Consider the following 16,569-nt stretch of genomic DNA (forward strand, 5'->3'; position numbering starts at 1 on the left):
AGTTCCAGTAACTTTGAGATCTATTGGTTTGGAGAGCTTAGTTTCCATGGGAAGAATGTTTCCACCAGAGTGCCATCTTATGTCACTGAACAAATAGGTGAACAAAAATGGAGTCAATTTACTGGATAGTGATTATCCTTGATCGCCAAGGGGAAATCGAGTTGTTGCTATACAATAGAAGCAAGGAGGACTATGTCTGACACCCAGGGGGGTCCTCTGCAGCACCTCTTAGTACTTCCATATCTAACAGTAAAGGTTAATGAAAAACCTCAGCAACCAAAAAAGGCAGAATGACTGAGGAATGAAGGTTTGGGTCACTCTGTTATGTGAAGAACCCAGGGCAGTGGAGGTTCTGGCCGAGGGCAAGGGAAATATAGGGTGGGCAGTTGATGGAAGCCATAGATATCAACTGTGATCTCAAGACTGATAACAGAAATTAAGAGTATAGTCACTTTGCATATTTTCTCCATATTTGTTACATGCATGTGTTTATATGTATATACTAGCCATTATCTTCTCTCCCTTCCCATTTTTATTTATACACAAATAATTGGAGATTAACTTTACAATTTAATATTTGGGAACACAATGAATATTCAGAGGGACTAGAGGTGAAATTAATACAGTGATGGATATAATGACTTTTAAGACTATATGTCTTCTCATGTTGGGAAAGATTATTTACTTGTAAGAAGGAGGGAGTTCAAAAGTGCATAGAGAGTGCACATAGAAGCTGAGTAGCCAAAAGGCAGACTGGGTCAGTTTTCAATTTATTGTTTGTCAGCTCCAAATTCACCCTTCAATGCGTGCTCCACAGTGAGCTAGATGTTAACCTTTCTCAGTAGGGGGCACTGCAGGGGCACTGCAGGAGGAGGGGGCTCTCTGGCTGTTTCCAGCAGCACCAGTCAGCCAGCAATGTGGGTATGAGGACACCTGGTGGTGCTCTGCCACAATCACACACCTGGATGGCCACAATCCCCTGATGACCTCACAGCCTTGGCCTAGACTGGAGCCCATCTTCCTGTGGCTCTCTCCACACAGACACTGCATGCTCCAGGTCTCCCGCTCGCATTGGTGCTCCCACTCCCTGTGCAAGCCTGTGAGCCTGGCCACCAGCTGTGACTCACCTGTGTCCCATCTGTGCCTAGGAGGGCTGCTTCCTGCTTGCCCAGTAACTGTGGACCAGCTCTGGCCCAGGCAAACCAGCAAACTTCTCTACCATCCAGTGGGCTACAACTCTACCCTTTTCATCACGGTTGGAACACCAGCTTGGGAGAGCATCCCCCCCACCCTCTGCCTTTCTAAGTTTGTCCTTTCTCCTCAGCCCTACGGGAGGACAGAGTTTATTTTATTTTACAGTTACTTTGTTATCATAGTTTAAGAGTTCTTTACATGAAACTTCACCTGTTTGATCAGTATATGGTCTCCTAGTGAGATTCATACTGATGTAACCAGTGTAGTACCCCACTCTTGCTTGTTATAAAGGGGGGGAATATAACTTCACAACAGAGGGTGTGGCCATTACCATCCTAACCCCCTTGTTAATGTCAACTTCCCTCATAGTAGACAACCCAATACAATGCTGACCCCAGATGTGATACAATACAAACACCATGTCATCGCCTACAAAGCATTTCTGCCAAAAATATTCAACCTGAATCTAATCACGCCTTTAGAAGTAACACAGTTTCGGGAATAAAGGCTATGACAAAGAAAGTTCAAAGGCTACATAAGGAAGCAATGGGACAAATCCAGAAAGTGACTTATCTGTTAAACAAGTCAATGTCATGAAAACAAAAGGCAGGGGTGGGAGTGGGGATAGTAAGTTTCAAATTTACAAGAGAATTAAGAGAGGTAAGCAAATGAGTAATTCTTATTCGGGTCTTGATTTGAACAAATCAGTTCTAAAAAGACACTTTAAAGACAACTGGAGAAGTTTGATATTATATGATATTAAATGTTCATTTTGTTAAGTGTGAAATAATATTATAGTTCTATTGGAAACTATAATTTCCTTTAATGAAAGTAATACACATTGAAATTGTCTGTAATTTACTTTAAAAAATATAGCAGAAAAAATATTCGATTAAAGATACATCTGGGTTTGTTTTAAAAGACTTTATTTATTTTTAGAGAGGGGAAGGGAGGGAGAAAGAGAGGGAGAGAAACAAAATGTTGATGTGAGAGAGAATTATCGATCAGTTGCCCCTTGCATGTGCCCCAACTGGGATCAGCCCACAACCCAGACATGTGCTCTGACTGGGAATTGAACCAGAGACTCTTTGCCCTGCAGGATGATGCCGAACCAACTGAGCCACACTGGTCATGGCTGGGTTTGTTTTTAAATAGTCCCATAAAAGTGTGTGTGTACTGGTGGAGAGGGTTAGGTGAAAAGAGAATGGCAAACTGTTGACACTTGTTGAACCTGGGTAATGAGTACATGGATTTTCATTAAAGTACATTTACCATATTTATATTGAACTTTTCCTAATATAATGGAAGCATTATTTCCAAAATAGTGGAAGCAAATATCGCCACATAACAATTTTTAAGCCTAAATGATGGCTATAGGTGTTCATTCTACTATGCTATTTTGTTGTACATTTGAAACTTCTCAGAAAAAAAGGTTAAATACAATTTCCAAGAAAGGGGGGAGGGGGGGTTCATATCTATGCAATGCTCTAAGGAGTCAAGCTCAGATGAGACCTGAGCTGTGTCCACTGCAGTAACAGGATGTCACTGAGAACAGGGTGTCAGACCAGAATGAATAGTCACTAGGAAGACAGAAAAAGGAAGCAAGATAGACGGCAGCTTTCAGACCTTTGGGACAGGGAAGAAAAAGATGGGAAAAGGAGGAGTTTATACTTTGAATAGGGAAGTTTATTTTTTGTTCGGATGGGGAGATTTGAGTATACTGGAAATCTGGTAGGAAGCACTTGGGGGTAGGGACGGTGGAAAACAATGTAGAGCAGTGGCCCTCAATTTCCCTGCTGCAAAGAAACACTTGCGTGCTTGTTAAACTACAGATCAAATTCCCAGAACCAATCCCAGAGATAACACAGTAGATTGTGCTTAGGAAGCTCCGTGTAGCCAGCATCTCAGGTGATTTTGATGCAAGGGGTCCTGGACAACATCAGGAGAAACACTGGCTGAGGGAGGGTGCGGATGGACAGAGCATGGTTTCTGAGAAGGTAGGGAAACATGTGCTCATTTCCTCAGAGGGATGGGAAAGACAGCGGGCAGGTTTGGTTCCGGGAAGCCTAGGTCCTTCTGTGCAATGGCTTCCAGTTCTCTGGGAAACACAAGGTGAAGTCAGTGGTTGAAAGGAGGAACCAAGGAGACTTCAATGTTCAATATTTCCAAAATGTTTTAATTGCTTACAATTAAATGTTTCTTCGTGTAATCCTCTAAAAGGAAAGCAGAGCCCTTGTGGTGAGTGTAGGCTGACCCCACAGAACAGGACTATGAGGGCCCGGTTGAGGCTGGAAGTCATGGATTTGTACTAGACCCAACCTGCCTGTGACTGACCCTCACAGCAGTATTCAGCAGCCTGTGTACAGGCACAGACATGGTGAGTGGCTGATGTGTTGGGAGTGGTTCTGTGCCAGTCGGGGGTAACCAAAGGGCAAAGGAACAAGGCTGTCAGGGAAAAGGCAAGACAGAAACTGTCTGACCATGGCAGTATGTACACCAAGCTGGACAGGAAGGGACACGTTTATAGAAAGAAGTTCTGCATGTGGATACAAAGAGGACAGAGGACTCCAGGGGTGAGGATTCCAGTGAGGCTGAAGGACAGGTGTATTACAGGGCATCAGTGTCAGTGAGGACAGGAGCTTGTGGCCAGAGAGGGGGCTGTCTGAATTCAATGTCTGCAGCAGAGCAGTTCAGGATGAGCACAGGGTGGCTGAGGTGGGTATCATCACTTGAACCATGAAGCCAGGTGATCGGTTAAGTTACCCTGAAAGGTGGCAAGAACTGAGATGCTTAGGAGGCTGAGGGATGCAGTCCAGGTTGGCAGCAACACAGACTAGCGTGGGAAGGAGACAGAGCCTCTGTATGGGGTACAGGAGTAAGGGTCAGGTAGTGAAGAGCATCAAAGAATGGACCATGTCCTCAAGCCTTCAAGGTAAAGAAGGCTTCTCAGAGAAAAAAAAAAGCGGCTTCTCAGGGACAGTGTGGTGACTCAAGCTGTACCTCCAGAAGGTCATAGGGTACGAATGAGCAGAGCGAGGGGGAGCAAGTAGTGCAGCCTCTCAGAAAAGCCCAGGGGAATAGACTTCGTGAGGACAGGCCACACCTTCAATGATGAAGGCCGGTTATATCTTTCCTCCTCTTCTTGCAGGTTCCAGAAGTGGAAATACCCTCAGCAGCAGTAAATGGACCCTGGATTCTAAAGCCAGGAAACCACTTAACCTAGCTCTGGTAGCCTCAATTCCAGTCCCCTCCAGGAAACTGAAGAAATTCTTGTGGTAGTGCAGTAAACTGCTGGAAAAGTGTGGTGTGAGAAGAGATCTCGTATAAAAACAGATGATCTCCAGCCTGTTCAGGCTAGGCTAACGGACCTGGGGATGAAGAAGCACATCACATCCAGCCTTGGAGAGTAATCTACTAATTACAAAATATCCAGGTCCTAAAGAGAATGCATCATCACCCCTGAAATTCCTTGACTCCAATCTGCCTCAAAAACAACTACCACTAAAGAACTCTTGTGCTCTGTTGCTGGAAATGTGAAATGGTTCAGCTACCATGGAAAATAGTATGACGATTCCTAAAATAATTATATTAAGCACAGAATTATCATAGGATCTAGCTAGTCCATTTCTGGTATGTGTCCAATAGAACTGAAAACAGGGTCTCAGAGAGGTATTTGTATGCCAATGTTCACAGCAGCATCATTTACAACGGCCAGGAGGTAAAAGTAACTCAAGTGTCCACTAACAGATGAATAGAGAAGCAAAATGTGATATACACACACAATGGAATATTATTCAGCCTTAACAAGGAAGGTAATTCTGATACATTCTACAACATGGATGAACCTTGAGGACAACAGTACACTAAGTGAAATAAACCAGTCACAAAAAAGCAAATACAGTATGATTCCACTTATATGACCTATCTAAAGTAGTCAAATTCATAGAAACAGAAAACAGCATAACAGTGGTTGCTAGGGCTGGGGGCCGGGGGTGGGGGAGCAGTGCTGGGAGGAATGAGCAATTATTGTTTAATGGGTACAGAGCTTCAGTTTTGCAAAATGAAAGAGTTCTGGATAGTGGTTGCACAACAATGTGAAAATACCAAATGCTACTGAATTGTAGTTTAGAAGGAGTGAGATAGTAAATTTTATATCATATGTATTTAACGACAACTTTTAAAATATTCATCTTTATATGTGTAAAAAAAAACCAAAACCCTCAAACAAACAAAAAACCTACTAAAATAGTCTACTTCTAAGAAGACCTTCAGAAATATATAGGGGTTGCCAAAAGTAGGTTTACAGTTGTTTGTATGAAAAAAATATAATACATACAAGAATAAACTGTTTCATGCACTCACAACTATAAACCTACTTTTGCCCACCCCGTATAATGTATCTTCTGTTTCCCCGTCTTTGATCATAAAGGATGTTTCTAAGGAACCTGAAACAATATGTTCAAAATCAAACTTACCCTCTTCCCCACCAAACTCAATTCTTGTTTTCTTAGTATCTTAGGCCAAAAACCCAAGTCATCTTCCATACCAAGTGCAATCCATCACAATCTCCTTCAAGTTTACCTCCTAAATACCCTTCAGACCAGCCCCCTTCTCTCCATCTCCACCATTACTGCCTTAGTGCTCACCACCATCAACCTCTCCCTATTCTATTCCACCAGCCTCCTTTGCCTCCATTCTTGCTTGCCCTTTCCAACTTGCCCCACTCCCCAACCATTGCCTCTAGAAGAGACTTAAAATAAACACACTCACACACCTACAATCCAATCATATCAATCCTTTCATTAAGATCCTTTCATTTAGTCTTCTCACTGTTCTTCAAATAAAGGTGGCCTAGAAGGCCCTGCAGATTGTGACCTCTTAGAGAAAGGCATCAACTTCATCTCTTGTCTGCCCCCAACCCTCCCTGTGGCACTCCAGCCACATTGGCTCTTTTTTTCAGGTCACTGAGAGTGCACTACTCTCCTGCCTCAGGACCTTTGTATATGCTCTTCTCCGTCCCACTCCCTGCACCTATGTTCTTTACCTCCAATTTACTAGTCTGTTATATTCTGTCTTAGGACTCTATATCTCTCCTTTGCAGTGATTATGATCAAACAGATACTGAGTCATTAGTGTTTATCAACAGTCTCCCCTGCTGGCTGTTAAGTGCTATGGGGCAGACAGGGCCCATGTCTTCTTATTGGTTGATAAACACTCGACCTGGCAAAGGATTGAGCAAAATTAACAGGAGTAGCCCAAGTTTGGTTTTTAGGATAAAAATGGCTAAAATTCTGACACGCCCCCCCCCCCCCCAAGAATTAGTCACCATTCCCTCTCCTTGCCTTCCCAAATTAGTAAGTTTTCCAGAACACTACCTCCAATGAAAAAAATTCTGTCTTATAGAAAGGACTCAAAATGCACGGTCTGTCACTTGTTTATCATTCATTCACTTTACTTGAACATATATTAAGTCCTGGCATAAGGCTATGGAAAAATACAAATAACCCCAAGTAACTGCACTCAAAACATTTCCACTCTGGTGAGGGAGCTAGAACATGCTATTTTATTTTCCTGTTAAACAAACAAACCTATGTGTCAGCACAGGTTTCTAAAATGAGGCTGGGTTCAAATTCTTACTCCACTACTTACTAACGGTGTAACCTGGTCACCTAATCTCTCTGTGCCTCAGTTTCTCATCAGTAAGATGGGTTTAATAACGATACCTACTTAGTGAGGTTGTGAGACTTAAGTTACTACAGATAAAGTACTTAGCAAAGTGTATAGTACACAGAAAGGCACAATGTCTATTTGCAAAAATAACATATGCTCCACAGCAAGGCTTAGACTTCTACTCTTTATGGCAGCATAGCACACACAGATAAACGTAGCCTAGCCACACAGGTCATGTCTATGGTATGCCGTCAGCACTTACACTCGCTTATAACTTTACTGGTGTATCAACAAACCTAAGACTTCATATCATGAACAGGAGTTCTGCAGTAATAAGGTCATCATTTCTAGTGCACTCCTATTTAACAAACCTGTGTAGGCAACATGCATTTCCAAAAGTAATACAAGTTCATATTTTCAAAAGTGTATGCTGTGTTCTAAACACTAAATTACATGCCAGCTGACATCCCTTCTCCACCAAAAGTTAATTTCATTATTTCCTACTGACTTCACTGATTTTAACTAAACTTCTGCAATTTTTTCCCATATTGTATAGATATTTATGATAATAATTAGAAATAAACAACAAATGCAATTGAGCTACAAAAATTGCCACTAGGCATTTGTTCCTCTTAAGGGCTGAAATTTTTTAAATCAAAATCTACACAGAAGTTTTAATACATGAATAACAATGGTATACAGTTTCACTAGCACAAACTGCTGTCTTCTATTGAAATAAGACCCGAAGGAAATGTCTTTGTGATCTTTAGTTGCAATCAATAAAGTGCTTTTTAAAAACTTTATTGAGCGACTACTTACTCCGTAGCAGGCACTATTCTAAATATGCATTGGGGATAAAGAGATGCAAGAAATATGCTCTCAGCCGTTAAGCAAGTTGGTTTAGCAGAAGAAATCAACATTGCTCTACATAACAGGCCCTGGCACTGGAGCCAAAAGGAGTCAGCTGTCTCTACTGGGTTACGTCAGGGAAGATTTCAGAAAAGACCCTACAACTGTAAGTCCTGAAGGATGAGCCAGAATTCTCCAGAGAGATAAAGAAGGAAATGGCAGTGCCCACAGAAGGAACTGCAGGTTGGTGAACACACAGGGAGCCATGAAACCTTATGGTATAGTGAGGTCCTGTTCTGTGCAACTGAACGCAAAATTCGGGTAGGAGAGGAGCAAATGAAGTTGAAGAGATAAATAGGGGCCGACTTATAGATCTAACAATAGTAGTTTGTACCAGGGTAATGATGTAATGAGTTTACACTTTAGAAAGATTAATAGTTTAGGATTCTACGACTCGAACGAGAAGGCTGCCCCTAGCTGGAAGTGCTCACTTGAGCTGCCCGTGGATTCACTGACGACTCGTTCCCTTCTCCCAGCCTTGGTCAGCACTGCTACTCCGCCCGCCGGGTGATCGATCCCGTCCCCCACCCTCGGGGCGCCCCTGTCGTCTGACTTCAGCAGCACCTCCCCGCAGGAAACTGGGCACTCGCTGTCACCAGTGGGTGGCCTCTTTCAACGTGATCTATGCATCCTTCCGGAGGCCGACAGACCTAGGCTTCAGAGTTGGGGTTTGCCCCTACTTCTGTGACCATCAGGCTTGCTTCAGTTTCCTTCTCTGGACCGATCTCTAGCTACACGCAGCTGCTGTACGTTAAGTGGCAGACGCCAGGAGAAAACTGGAGAGAGGCGGACCCCAGCGCACGGAGTGACAGGGTCGCGCGCTGCCGGCTCCGCCCCGAGACTCCAGCCGGCGGGCAAGCCGGGTAAGCCAAGCCGTAGGCGGGAGGGCGGGGCAGCTCACCGGTAAAAGGCGGAGTCCCCGAGCGGGTTCCAGTTCGCGGTGTAGCAGTCCATGGCTGGTGCAGGGGGGCTTTTGGACAGGGCTGAAAGGACGCCTGCCTAACGCGGGCTCCAGGCCGGCACTTCCGCTTCCGCTCGCCGGGATCACGTGGCAAGGCCCCCGCCACAGGCATCAGCACTGTGGGTAGCTGCACTCGGCCAACGCCGCTCCCCCGCCCACACCCGGGACTTGTGCCCGCCTGGGCGGCTCCGGCCCTGGCCGCTGCCCAGAGACGGCAGCGGGTCTTGCGTCCTTCCTACCCCCTCTGGCGTTAAGGATAGCGCAGGGCAGGACATGGGTGAGCGGAAGTGGGAGCTGTGAGCGTCGTCGCCCCGGGCGCCGAGGCCCTAGGCGCCGTCGGGGCCGCCGCGACGCACGCATGGAGCACGCTGGGCGCCGGGCTGCGCACCAACATCTAACCGGGTCGCACAGGCTCGGTGGGGCGGGGACTGTGCATCACCGACCGACCTCCCGGGGCGTGGGAACATGAGGCCAGGCTCGAAGCTCACTGCAGGCGAGGCGCGCAGTGCGCAAGGTTGCCTTGGCCGCGGGTGAACTGCTTGGAGCCCCGGGACTTGGTAATTGGCGCGAGCGAGCGCGCGCGCATGCGCAAGGCGGCGGCGGCGGGCACGTGGCGGGGCGCTGGGCGGCGCCGCGCGTAAGCGCTTCAGTGCCCTAGGGGCCTGCGTGCCCAGCGGTTCCCCGCCTCTGGTGCCAGCTGTGACTGAGGGCCGCGCCACCATGGGGCCCACACTGCCACCGCCACCGTCTGGTCCCCGTAGCCCAGGCCAGGCCGGGAGGGGCCGACAGATGTCTCATTTATCCTGGTTCCGGCCCTGGGGCCAACCTGCCCTGAGCCCCCACCCTCGCACGGCTTAGTGGCCTCTTCCTGCAGCCCCTTGTTGTCAGCGGCGGCATGGTCTTCTGTCCGAAGAACAAGGAGCCGCGCCGCCCGCTGCGAGGCGCCATGGTCCACTTCCAGGCCTCGGAAGTGCAACAGCTGCTACACAACAAGTTCGTGGTCATCTTGGGGGACTCAAGTGAGTGCTCCTCCAGGATCACACTTCCCAGCCCTGCAACTGCAGCCTATTTTCTAAATCTGTACCCTTTGTGTCGATCTCTAACCTCCGCTCTGACCCTTAGTTTGTTCCAGTCCAGTAGGTTTTCTCATTTTATTTCCCTGTGCACCTAACGCAGGTGTCCTGACAGATAGAGCCTGTCAAGCTTTTCACCCATTTCTGCTTAGCACTTTTTCTACCTGACATCCTCTATAATTTCTATTATGGGAGCAGTGGATTGTGGTGTTTGTCTCCCACGTGACTTGGCTGATTTCTGCTAGGTGATCTCTGGTCACTGTATACTAAGTTGGGGGTGTTTGACAACTAGAAGGATCAGAGGCTTAGTGCCAGGACTTTTGAACCTCACCTTTCCTCTCACCTCAAAATCTACACTCCACAGAGGTGGTGTTGGACAGCGCCAGCCCAGGGAAGATGGGGAGCCTGTACTTGGGAGAAGCTGGGATGGGGTGAGGACTGCCTTAGCCCCGTAATCTGTATCCTTGCAGTTCAGCGAGCTGTGTACAAGGACCTGGTGCTCCTGCTCCAGAAAGACTCACTGCTCACTGCCGCCCAGCTGAAAGCCAAGGTGAGCGAAGCTTGGTAGTCTTGTCAGTGGTGGGTGGGCACAGACCCTGGCCTGGCAGGGTCCTCCTCCCTGGCATGGGTCTGATCAGCTTGATGTGGGGGTGGGCAGGGGGAGCTGAGCTTTGAACAGGACCAGCTGGTGGCTGGGGGTCAGCTGGGCGAGCTGCACAACGGGACACAGTACCGGGAGGTCCGCCAGTTCTGCTCGGGTTCTGGCCACCACCTTGTGCGCTTCTACTTCCTCACCCGAGTTTACTCCGAATACCTCGAGGGCGTCCTGGAGGAGCTGACATATGGGCCTGCCCCGGACCTGGTGATCATCAACTCCTGCCTCTGGGATCTTTCCAGGTTGAGGCGAGGGGAGGGGAAATACCGGTTGGGGGTGGAGGTATGGCTCAGAGGCTGTCTATCCCTGTGCTCTTGCCCACCCTATGTGCTGCCCAATAGGTATGGCCGCTGCTCAATGGAGAGCTACCGAGAGAACCTGGAGCGGGTGTTTGTGCGCATGGACCAGGTGTTGCCAGACTCCTGCCTACTGGTGTGGAACATGGCGATGCCCCTGGGGGAGCGTGTCACTGGGGGTTTCCTTCTGCCCGAGGCAAGTGACTAAGCTCATCCAGATGGGGGAGGGGACAGTTGATTGGTAAATAGAGGACCCTCTCTCCCCACCCTGCTTCATTCTGTGGCTCTTAGAATGCTGCACTTTCTCTCAGCTTCAGCCACTGGCAGGCTCTCTGCGGCGGGATGTGGTTGAAGGGAACTTCTACAGTGCTACGCTGGCTGGGGATCATTGCTTCGATGTCCTGGATCTCCACTTTCATTTCCGGCATGCAGTACGGCACCGTCACCGGGACGGTGTCCACTGGGACCAGCATGCCCACCGCCACCTCTCACACTTGCTTCTGACCCATGTGGCTGATGCCTGGGGCGTGGAGCTGCCTAAGCATGACTACTCCCTTGGTGAGCCCAATTACAGGTGGGGAGGGTAGTGATGTAGAGAGGGCCCTCAGAGCACAGGGCTCACAACAGAACAGGACAGAGGTACTCCAGGGGAGCAGAGGCCCCTTGAAGGACTGCTGTGGACCCTGAGTGCTTCTTCCTCATCCCCTGGGGAGGGTGAGATCACAGGAGCAACATTGCAGTTCAGGTTCTGGTTCTGTATGGTCTAGCCGTATAGTGATCTCTGTGTACACAAATGAACTTATACATGCATTGAGCACATGAGTCAGCATGTCATAAGATCTCTACCCTGCAGAGGAAGAGGAGATAAGTGGGTATACATTTAGCTAGGCATGGAAGTGGAGGGTGTTAGGAAGGGCTCTCCAGGCAGTGTGGCAGAAGCAAAGAAGCCCCTCGGCTATTGCTGTCAGCCTCTCAGTTCCTGTCTGCTCACAAAATGGGCATCATGGCTGATGGTTTACATGTCTGTTTCTCCTCTGGATCCTGTCCTCAAAAGGAAAAGTTCCTGCCTCTCTTATTGACAACTCACCCCTTTTGGCCCCAGTGTCCAGCACAATCGCTATGTACACAGTACCCACAGGGTAATGTGTGGTGAATGGGAGACCTGAGTTATGTTAGAAGATTGTTTGTTGCAGCACTGGAAGGGATGGTAGCACAGAAAGACCAGGAATGTCAAAGAGGCAGACTTCTGGGACTTGGTAGCCAGGAGTTGGAGCATCAGGGAGATCAGGGAGGTAGATTCGGACTTTGGTTATATAATGGTCCAATTTCCTTGGTGTTTTTGTTTGTTTGTTTTTTTAAGATGAGAGAACTGATTCCCAGCACAGGAAGAATGCTCTAAAGATGTAAGGCTAGATTGTGGTGCCTCAGATCTTCTGAATCCAGTTTAGAGTACAGAAATAGAGATGTCAGAAGGCACAGCTGGGTGGGAGGCTGAGTTGGTGAGTTTGGTCAGGGCAGTTCTGTTTCAGGTACCATGGAACTGTGGAGTAGATTTGGAGTTGGTGGTGTTTGCAGAGATGGAAACTGAGGGCGTGAGTGTGAACCGTGAAGGAGACAACAGAAGAGTGGTGATGTTTTGGAGCTGGAAGGGAAGAGGTGCTAATGGAGGAAACAAAAGGAGATGAAGGTAGAGGCACTTTCAGGGAGGATGAGGATATTGGCCATATCATGTGATTGTCAGGAAGAAAAGAATTTGTTAAATTTGCCAGGAAGTGGCTACATTTAGTGGGAAAAGTGTCTAAGAATTGGAGCAGGCTTAAAAGAGGCAGTGAGCAGTTGATGAGGGAATGGAAATTGGGCACAGGACTCTGGAAGTTTTAAAGGAGCAGGGGGCTATGAGGAGAAGGTAGTGGCAGGATCTTTATATATTTTTAAGAGAGAAGACTTAGTAAACTTATTAATTGGTCTGTGGGGAGTTGCTCAGAGGGGAAAACTAAAGATACAGGAACTGGGCCAACAAAGGGAGAAGACTGGAGGAAAGCTTAAGATCAGAACAAATGTTGACCCACTGGCTTTTGAGAAAGGCAAAGAGAAGGATCACACCTTGGGCTTGGCCTGAAATGAGAGGCAATGAGGAACACTGGGTAGAAAGCAGAGGGTGCTGCCACCTAGAGGAGGGAGTAGAGCTCTAGAACTGTGGAGGGCCAGATTCACGCAGCCTGGCCTCCCAGGCCTGCCTAAAACAATCATCCCATTCCTAGACCCATGGATTGAGGACTGGCCAGAGCCGGATCATCTGTTCCAGGGGAGCCAGGGGCAGCCCCCAGACTTCAGGGAGCAGCTGGCCTTGCCCCCAACCCTGCCCTCTCCCTTGCCCCCTCCCATGCCTTTTCTCTACCCTCTTCCTCAACCCTCCCTCCCTCCCCCATTTCCATCCCTGCCCCAGGATAACCCTTTTTTCCCATGCCAGCCCTTCCCACCCCATGAATTCTTCAATTATAATACAACAGAAGACTTCTCAATGCCACCCCACGTAGGTAGGTGCCTCTGCAGCCTCATGATACACCTTTCCCAGCCTCCCCCTGAACCTTCCCTGGCTTAGCACCCTGTGCCTAAGCAAGCTGAGAGCAGTTGGATCACCCTTATGCCCCCCACCAAGGATTGGGTTCAGTCATAGCTGGGTCTGGAACAGCATCTGTAGACTCATTAGTCAGTTCATTGTCACAGTTTCCAGAGGTAGGGAAATAGTATTGCTATTTTGCAGATGGGGAAACTGAAGCCCAAAGAAACTCACCCTGCAGGACCAGAGTGGCCTAAAGGCAAAGCTGGGCTGACCCTAGCTGGAAGCCCACTCTGATAAATGACTGGTTCTTTTGTAGGATGTGGCCCTGTAGTGAACTTTGTGTCTGGCCCCCCGCCACCTCCAGCCCCTGGCCCTATCCTCCATGGTCAGCACCAGGGCCCAGTGGTCCACCGCGGGATGCCACGCTGTGTTCCTAACAGCCCCTACCATGTGCCGAGGATGGGGGTGCCCTGCAAGCAGCGGCTCAGACACTCAGACAGACTGATCCACACATACAAACTGGACAGACGGCCTCCTGCCCATTCGGGGACATGGCCTGGGTAGACTGGATCTTGGGTTGGGGCTGAATGTGCCAATGGCCCTGCAGGGCCTGCTTGCCACCCCACGTGCTGGGCCAGGATGTCCGCTCTGTTTGGCACTGTTCTTTTCCATTGCTGTCACGAATAAAGGCATGGAAGAAGAGAGTGGCATCTTCCTGTGTGAAGGAGCGGGTCTCCCAAACCATGAGCTTAAGGGTTGGGGGGCTGCCTCTGGGCTGTCTCCAGCTTTGGACCTTTCACCTCACACTGTTTAGAAGCCACTATGTCCTCCCTGCTGCTTCACATACTCATTCTCACCAGAACTCATATGTGCCTAACAAAGATCTTGGAGGGGCTCCCTCTTTACAGCAGCTCTGCGATTGGGAAGTAGCAAAGGCTGAGTTGAAATTGTCAACATTTTACATGGTATTTTGGATCTGGCTAGTTCTCACCTAAACCAGTCTCATGTGTTCATGTGTACATTCAACGTTCTTCCATTCCTGGAAATAGACACATACCTTACCTTGCACAGTTCTTGGCATGTGCTGGACACTCAATAAGTGGTTAGAAGAAATCAAGAAGCTCCCAGACCCAAGTGGGAGGCTGATTAGAAACCCATTATTTAATAAATGTGGATTAAGAGCAAAATGAACATAGACCAACTTCTTTGGTGGGGGGTGGCACAGTAGAACAAAGAGTAGGGGGTAAGGCGATGGTGCCAAACTTTTAGGAAGAAAGAGAAAGAGTACAAGATCTCAGCTTCGATGAGTGGCTTGACCCTTGGCTTTGACTACTAAGTAACAAGGGTGGCATGTGGGCTACATGGTGGCATGGGGTGGTAGATAGAGCATGGCAGGCTGGTGAGTGGTGTGGGGCCAGAAGATAAGGAAACATGGAGATCCACTAATAATCTTCAAGTAGAATTGGATGGAAGAGAGAGATGCAGAGTTCTTGCATTAACCATCCATACTTGTTATTGAAATTTTACCTTGGCAAAGGTTATAACATGTAACACAAACAGAAAGGGAAATAAACCACAAAAGTATTGATCCTTGCTAGCAATTTTTAAGTGCAAATGAAGCTGCTAGGTTAGCACACGTTGGTGCTAGAGAAACTGGTTCATGAGTTAAGAAAGTCCTTCAGAGAGCAACCTCAACAAGGCAGTTGAGACTCAAATGAGAGTGTGCAAAGCCACTAGTACAGTGCCTGAAACAAGCCTGGTTTTCTTTGATATAGGCAAAAAGTGTAATGGAACCTACAAAAATGAAAGAAAGCCTTTGCGAGATAAAATTTCAAATAATTATTTTTTGTGAAAATATTTTTGTTAATAAAACCCATCCTTGGAGCAGCCCTCTTCAGCTGCCTCTAATTTGCCCAATCCCTTGTTCACTCCTTTCTGCCTTTCCTCAAAACCTATTCTGAATATTTTGCACCTCTGATTCTGGACCTTCTCGGTGTCACTGGAGAAAAACTACACCTGGACTGATTTACAGGAGAAAGTTACAGTATATGAGTTGCTCAGCCTCGTGTGACCCTCTCTCTGTTGCTTGCCATCCTATTCTCTAAGAATTCCCTGTCACCTTCACTACTGAGCCTTTTCTAGGCTTCCCCACTCCCTTCAAACCCCATGCCAATTCTGGAGCTTGCTCTGTAAGCACCTGAAGACTGTGCAGTGTGCTCCATATCCCCTTCATTCTGCTGCTGAACTTCTAATTTTCACTCCATCTTGCTGTATGACTCATTGCCCACAGTGAGGTTTCACAGCCTTTTCTTCAGTCCAACATAGATTTGAAGTCCATCGTAAGAGTACAACGATGTTAAATTATTTTCAGTTCGTTGTCATACAAGCCTACAGTATAAAATGCTTGACTTCTGTGTTACAGATTTTATTCAGTCATGATTTGAAAACAAGGAACTTAAAAAGCCATATCCAAATCATCACATGCATTTATATTATTTCCTGGCCTTTGTTTTGAGATGTAAAAATAATGAAAATCATATGTTTCTTCAGTACGTAGGCACACTATTTGCTTGTTAAGCATTACAGAACTCAGTAAACATCTAGGAATGAAATGGCTGGATCATAGGAGTGTGTGTAACTTTTAAAGAAACACCTAAACAGTTTTCCAAAGTGGTGGTCCCATTTTACATTCCCGCTAGCAGTGTATGAGGGTCGCAATTCCTCCACATCCTTGCCAACACTTGGTATTGGCCATTTTAATAGGTAGGTAGTATGGGTTTAATTCATATTTCCATAATGACTTCAGATGTTGAACATCTCTTCCTGTGTCTATCTGTGATCTCTACATCTTCTTTGGTAAAGTTTCTGTTCACATTGTGTTCTTCCTATCCCTTCACCCCCTTTTAAAACTTAACTATTGGGCTTTGAGGGTTCTTTATTCTCAATCCAAATCCCTTATCGTATGGCTTACAAATGCTTTTTTTCTGAGGTTTGCTTTTTTCTTAATAGTGTCTTTTGGAGAAGAGAACATTTTAAATTTGATCAAGGACAGTTTATTAAAATTTTCTCTTATGGATTATGCTTTTGGTATATTATCTAAGAAATCTTTGCTTACCCCAAGGTCACAATTGATTTTCTCTGTGTTTTCTTCTAGAATGTTTATATTTAGGCATATGATTATTTTGAATTAATTTTTATATATGGTGCAGATATGAATTGAAGTTTTTTTTTCTCTATGTGAACATCCA

At 47.0% G+C, this 16,569-nt stretch overlaps 2 protein-coding genes across 4 annotated transcripts in view; one reads left to right on the plus strand and one right to left on the minus strand.

Annotated features, from left to right (window-relative positions):
• VPS16 (VPS16 core subunit of CORVET and HOPS complexes) overlaps window positions 1–8,783 on the minus strand; it is a 23,798-nt gene extending 15,015 nt beyond the window's left edge. Inside the window, exon 1 of the mRNA XM_090286137.1 lies at window positions 8,675–8,783. Within this exon, the coding sequence (XP_090142263.1) occupies window positions 8,675–8,727 (53 nt within the window). The 5' untranslated portion in view covers window positions 8,728–8,783. The remainder of the gene's footprint in view (window positions 1–8,674) is intronic.
• PCED1A (PC-esterase domain containing 1A) lies at window positions 8,608–14,023 on the plus strand. 3 transcript variants are annotated; one of them, XM_090286135.1, is made up of 8 exons: window positions 8,608–8,636; window positions 9,609–9,753; window positions 10,278–10,357; window positions 10,466–10,704; window positions 10,804–10,954; window positions 11,070–11,316; window positions 13,020–13,295; window positions 13,638–14,023. In XM_090286135.1, the coding sequence occupies exons 2-8, from the start codon at window positions 9,630–9,632 to the stop codon at window positions 13,883–13,885; spliced, it is 1,365 nt and encodes a 454-aa protein (XP_090142261.1). In that variant the 5' UTR covers window positions 8,608–8,636; window positions 9,609–9,629; the 3' UTR covers window positions 13,886–14,023. The 3 variants fall into 3 exon arrangements, with proteins under 3 accessions (XP_090142261.1, XP_090142260.1, XP_090142262.1); XM_090286134.1 differs by lacking the exon at window positions 8,608–8,636 and adding an exon at window positions 8,802–9,291; XM_090286136.1 differs by lacking the exon at window positions 8,608–8,636 and having other exon boundaries at window positions 8,802–9,753; window positions 10,628–10,704.
• The last annotated feature ends 2,546 nt before the right edge of the window (window positions 14,024–16,569 follow it).

This window comes from Furipterus horrens, unplaced genomic scaffold (genome assembly GCF_987537825.1).
Source record: "Furipterus horrens unplaced genomic scaffold, mFurHor1.1.pri manual_scaffold_8, whole genome shotgun sequence".
NCBI lineage: Eukaryota > Metazoa > Chordata > Mammalia > Chiroptera > Furipteridae > Furipterus > Furipterus horrens.

Excerpts from the sequence above, each read along its gene's own strand:
- PCED1A (XM_090286135.1), top strand. The coding sequence starts at position 9,630 with ATGGTCTTCTGTCCGAAGAACAAGGAGCCGCGCCGCCCGCTGCGAGGC. Across the intron at positions 10,705-10,803 it reads TGCCTCTGGGATCTTTCCAG|GTATGGCCGCTGCTCAATGG; the intron begins GTTGAGGCGAGG and ends GCTGCCCAATAG. Across the intron at positions 11,317-13,019 it reads TAAGCATGACTACTCCCTTG|ACCCATGGATTGAGGACTGG; the intron begins GTGAGCCCAATT and ends TCCCATTCCTAG.